At 44.5% G+C, this 6,000-nt stretch overlaps 1 protein-coding gene across 2 annotated transcripts in view; it reads right to left on the reverse strand.

Moving 5' to 3' along the window:
• Window positions 1-5,047, reverse strand: part of nkain2 (sodium/potassium transporting ATPase interacting 2) — a gene marked incomplete at its 3' end in the record, with an annotated part of 55,233 nt that extends 50,186 nt beyond the window's left edge. For both annotated transcript variants that reach the window (XM_079291321.1, XM_079291320.1), the window contains exon 1: window positions 4,936-5,047. In XM_079291321.1, coding sequence (XP_079147447.1) covers window positions 4,936-4,989 — 54 coding nt within the window. In that variant the 5' untranslated portion in view covers window positions 4,990-5,047. The remainder of the gene's footprint in view (window positions 1-4,935) is intronic.
• Between the last annotated feature and the right edge of the window lie 953 nt (window positions 5,048-6,000).

Here is a 6,000-nt window from a genome sequence, read left to right on the forward strand (position 1 = left end):
CATGTAATGAGCACTACATTACGCATTACCTGCATTCACCAGCAGTTTCACCGGCATATTTTACTGACAGCTGAAAGCCAGAATAGTACAATAATGTTTTTATCACAGAGAACGTCCTGAACAATAGGAATGCAGCTTGGACTGATCCAGGTTGTCGGACGGATTTGGCACAATGGAACCACCTCAACAGGACCAGTGGGGGGGGGGGGGGAGCTACTTTTTCTGCCTCTATTGAAACACGTCGAATGGATCGGCATTCAAGTGTCGGTGGCCAAGGTATGATGGCTGCATTCCTCCGAGCGGAGAGAGAGAGAGAGAGAGAGGGGGGGGGGGACGGTGGAGAGAGATAAAGAAATGAAAAAGGTAAGAAAGACATCCACAGAGACGGTGGGCAAGAGAGAGACCTGGCGGCAAGAGAAACTGACAAATTAGAGACTGAGAAAAAGAAAACGCGACAGAAAATCTATAGACTCGGAGCTGGCATGGCGTGTGGCCCTTGTTGAAAGCGGAGTTGCACATAAAGGATAGCGAAGCCTTTTTTATCTCACTGAGTCGCGGCGATGAGGAAGGAGGTCTAGAGATTGTGTTTGTTGCCAGAGTGCAGCAGCTCCCATCGCTTTCAACTCAAAGCACTCTCAAAGTGGATTAGCTTCAAAATGATGCACACCCGGCATATTGCAAAATAACTGCGACGGAATACCATAAAAATGGAGCTGAAATAGAATCAGACTGAGTGGGCTGAACTCAGTTGTTTTTTTCAAAACTCCAATATCTTAATTGAAGTCGACAATTTATTCCAACTTTGCAAACCAGATCCTCCGAAATTAACCAAATTCACCGGGAGATGTTTTTCCATTTCATTTCACGTTGAGGGAATTGACGTTTTGCATATATTTGCAAAGTTTTATTCCCACTGAAATGCATCTCAAATGAGTATTGACTTCTTCTGGTTTGAACGACTGCACGCGACGGTTTTTGCAATCAGGTAACACACACGGCGCACATGCAGAGATACCATTTCTGCATTCATGTCGCAGCTTCCAAAGTGGTCAATTATTCATCATGTCCCTCAATGGTGGAAATGTCACAGGGATGTGCTGCCACTCTCTGATAGCCTATGGACACCGCATGTCAGGCCGTGTCACAGTACATATAAAGCTTGTACTTGTACATTTGGGTTTCCTTTGTATTCCATTGGATCATGAATGATTATCTCACCGTAATTCTGCATTACGCCGTGTCGCAAAGCCGTAATTGCACACCAACAACATAATTAACGTTCCATCAACGTAAACACCCACCAACGCGCCATCGGCTGGCGTCATTGGATGATTTAGTAATCATCTCTGTGACAGGTTGGTGGGTGTGTGGACCGATATAGCAACAAGGACCACAATCATCGCCACACAAAGTGACTCACCAGTGGCATATGTGTGTATCTGTGTGTGTGTGTGTGTGTGTGTGTGTGTGTGTGTGTGTGTGTGTGTGTGTGTGTGTGTGTGTGTGTGTGTGTATAATTGTATTGGTAAAAACACCATCTGATCTGCTTTGATCTGTTTGCTCTGTTTTATTTGGTACCAACTTTCTAATTTCCATCTCTCTTCCGCTCACAGCACTATGAGACAGCGTGTGTTTCATCTTTGGCAAAATAATATTACTGTCGCAAGTAATTCAGTTTTAAATAACTCATTTCCATGTATTTTTCTCGAAATGGAGATTGGGAAATAGGACATTTGGTTAAATATCCTTATTCGCCTGGTAGTCACGAGTTACTGTGGACCAGAATACACCACTCTTATGTCAATGGGATAAACATAGTATTGTGTTGGTTTAGCTGTGTGGGACTATTTCTTGGCCAGGTGCAGAGCTTGATTCTCCGCTGGCAACCTCACAGTGACAACAAGACTGGACAAGCTGCAATGTGAAACTTCAACCTGTCGTTTTTTACTCTTTGGTTTTGTACTGATTAAATAAAACAACATATAACGTTTTAATCATTGGGCTTAGAAATACTTTTTCCCATAGAAAATTAGGAAAGAGGCACATCAGAGGATCATTTATTCTGAGGTAAGAAACGACCCCCTGAATGGCGCTTATTTAAATCTTTACCCATTTGGCCAACATATCCTTGACTATACAGATATTTTAAGTCAACATTTTTAACATCAATGTAAACTGTTATTCATTAAAAGCAGTGCTTTCAAACCAAATCTCAACAAATCATTTTATCAATCTGTAAAAAATCAACTCTTACTTTGGGATTAGTGTTATTTTCACTGCCAGCAGACGTGTTGATTCAACAAAAGCTCCACACTTGATCCCACCGTGTGAGGACCAAATCACATGATTACAGTACTTGAGCCAATCCTCCAATCAACGTCTCCCAGCGTGTCTGAGATGCCTCGCTTCAGCCTTTCAAATGCCGCTGAAACAATTAGTATGACTCATGAATTGGCTGACAAAACCAAAAACCCTGGAACAATCACAATCAACTAACTGTTGAAGTCATTTTCAAAGCAACAAGGCCACACGTTCTCTGCTTCCTGCTTCTGTACTGTGAGGATTTGCTTCTTGTTTTTGTCTCTTATGTGACAGTAAACTAAATATCTCTTTTGCACCTTGGGTTTTAGAAATTTGTGATGGACTAATGTGGTCCATTGAGCTGTGGTTTGACCCCCCCCCAAAAAAAACCGAGTAAGCTTAAAGGTAGCTAATAAGCCTAGCACACAGGAATACACTACATTTACTCTCATTTGGATCCCATGCTGGCTCAGTCTCACCTGGTGGGACCGACTACCCTCGACACACGGTGACGTCAGCTCTGAGACAGACGTACCTCCGACCCGGAATCGCTGATCCCTGCAAAGCTACAGTGACATCGCATACCTCGACCAATTAACCCGGCAAATGAAGCAATGCTGTTAAGTGTTGACATTAAGACATCAGTTCCACTACACAAGACACGCTGACCAGCATTGTTTTGCTTGGCGAGGTCAACTATTATGTGGGAAGCTTACATGGAAAAAAGAATTACCTTCTGCGCTGAGAGGCAAGAGAAGAACGAGGCCGTCTTTTAATTTGTGGTCAATTAGGTTTCCTTTAACAAAGAGGGATGTGGGCAGCTTGGTTTCCTGTGGGTGACTACAGCAACGACACCATAACATTCTTACAATGTGGGACTCATCAGGCTGTGACGACAACAGAGCCGACTGTGCACGGGCGAACTGTAACATACTATAATGTTAAGACCTCCCACTCGGCTGGTGGTGATATCAGCTGGCTACGCTATTACAACGGCTAACAGAGCAAAACATGTTGTTGACTGTGGCACAGCATTAGTTCCACCGCATTAGACTCAATGACTACCACTGTGACAGCATCTTATTCACAGCACACACACACACACACACACACACACACACAGGTAAAACCCTCCCCTCTTTTGTCACCTACTGGAACACACAGCCCAATGGTGTGTTTCATGTATGTGCAGCACATGAGCCAATCTCATCGGCATTGTACCGTACACGTACACGTTGGCTGTTGTTTCCCAAAAATAGATTAAAAAAAAAAAAAGAAAGAATGAAAATGTGCATTAGCAATGTCCCATTTTACAGCGCAATGGACTTTTCACAAGCACACATTCATATACGTTGGTAAACGAAGGGATTTTCTAGATGCACTGAATACAAACGCGCACGCATGCTATCACGTCTGCCACAGTGTCCTATTCTACGTGACAAAAGGTCTTCACTGTGCATGACTCCATGAGCGGAGGATGCTGTGACACAAGCACTTCTGCTCATGTTCATGCATCAGTGCACGTGTGAACAATGTCCCATTCTGTACCTCGGTATGTCTTCAGTTTCCATATGTATTTATAGATCCTCTGTTACTGCTGCATTTATAGTTTTTGTTTTATGATATCAATGAAAACAGCACAAATAACGGGCAAAATGTCCACGTCTACGGGCGCACAACTCGTTCTCACCGCTCTGATTGGCGTTATTTCCCTCAGGAGTCGGTGGAAAACAAAAGATACATTCTTACATTGGCCAGAAACACAACTTTAAATTAATGCAAAAGTTGCTTACGTTCTGTAAATTACCAATCATGTGCTGACATGTTTGCCATATTAACTTTATTGGACTTTATTTTGGATGACAGTGTCTCTGCTCATAAAATCCATCGTGCTTCAGCTAAACATTTCTTGACCTGCCATTCGCTGCTTCATCTCATTGTTAAAGGTCTACATGGGACTTTCCTTTTGATGTGAAGAATTTACACGACTCAACTAATGAATGCACTTCCCATTGCACATCCTCACACACACACACACCTACACACCCTTCCCTATTGTCTTGCCTGTTACGTTTCCATTGACACAGATGGTGATGGGACAAGAGAACACAAGAGACACAGAAGGAGTTGAATCTATGAGTTCATATCAGCTCTATTGCTCCCTCCCTCCATCCATACCCCCCCCCCACAATAAATCACATGTACCTGCCCCACGCATCTATCCATCCATCCCTCCTTTACCTCCATTCAATTTGTCACTCAAAGCCTCCATCATCCATCAGTGCTCTATATGGACTCTTAGCACGGAGCTCCCACCAACAGCCATTCATCCGTTCAATCCACCATTTGTCAGTCTGTCCCTGAAACCAGATCCCGGCTTGTATCGTGACCTTTTACGCACCTATTAACTTCTGAAAAGTGACCTTTCAGTCATCCATCTTTTTTTTCCATCCATCTATGCGCCCATACCCTGCTCCATGTCCCGTCACCCATTAAAGACGTGTGTTTTCTTGTCTTTTGCTGAACCGCTACCAACAAAAAAAACAACCTTACTTTCTCTGGATTGATCTGCCCATCCAGCCCCCCCCCCCCCCCCCCCCCTTATAGTAAAGTATAGTAAAGATGAACACTTACCAGCTGCATGCCACAGATGAAGGCCAAGGTACACCTGCCACTGCAGCACCCCATGGTGTCCTCCTCCTCTCTCTCCAGTGATCCACGTGGAGAAGAAACTCTAAAACTCCCAAAATCCTTCAGCTGGACCTTCGAAATCCCAAAAGCCCCCCTCCCCCCCAGAGGACCGTCTGGCTGGCTGGCAGCCCGGGTGGAGGCTCTCGCTGCTCGGCCTCGGAGAACAGAGTGCAGGCCCTGTGTACTCGCGGGAGCTCAGGGGAATTAAAAAGGCTGCTACTTCATTCAGATGGCCGGGTCGCTGACGGGTAAACGTGGTCCCCTGGATTCCCAAAACACATGAGGGGTCAGGGATCGGAAGGTGGAAAATGGACACTTGGGGGATGATTCAAGTCCACAGATTTGTCTTGATGTATCCGGCGTTTGGTTGTGCAGGAGGCAGTTTGGTGGGCAGATTTGGTCGTCTGGAAAAAAAAGAATCAGGTGGTGTGGGGCATTTTGAATTAAGTCCGATTTGTGATCATGTGAGTCTATTGACACAAATAAACTACCCGGTACCAATGAAACGAGGCTTACAGTGACTCTCCAATTATGTCCAAACAGGGACTACTTGTCCAATGATCATCTACTGGACCATAAAGTCTACAATCACGTCGGCTGGTCGCATCCTTGTCACAGAATCAGTAGTCACTCACACAAACACTTGAAAGCCTGTCAAATCAAGGGAGAAACGCTGATATTAGATGGATGGATATCCCAGATTAAATGTTATTTTACTGGATGATCCGATTAGGCACCACTTTGGATTTGGCTGATTAAAACAGCCTAATTTTGTTGTAGGATGGAGGAAACAAGTGAAAGTGGTCCCTGCTGCCTCCTCTCCTCCGCTCTGCTCTCGGGGGAACTAATGGGCATGTAGCGGCAACACCGCGTTTCTTTATTGATTTGTATTTTTTTTTTTTAATCTCCAACAGCTGTAATCCAGTATTTGTTTCCTCTTAATTTCTTGAGTAAAAATGTTGCATGTCACCCGCCGCTGGGAGAGGATTTCTGCGTCTCTTGTTGGCT

The sequence above is a fragment of the Melanostigma gelatinosum genome (assembly GCF_949748355.1).
Source record: "Melanostigma gelatinosum genome assembly, chromosome: 19".
NCBI classification, from domain to species: domain Eukaryota; kingdom Metazoa; phylum Chordata; class Actinopteri; order Perciformes; family Zoarcidae; genus Melanostigma; species Melanostigma gelatinosum.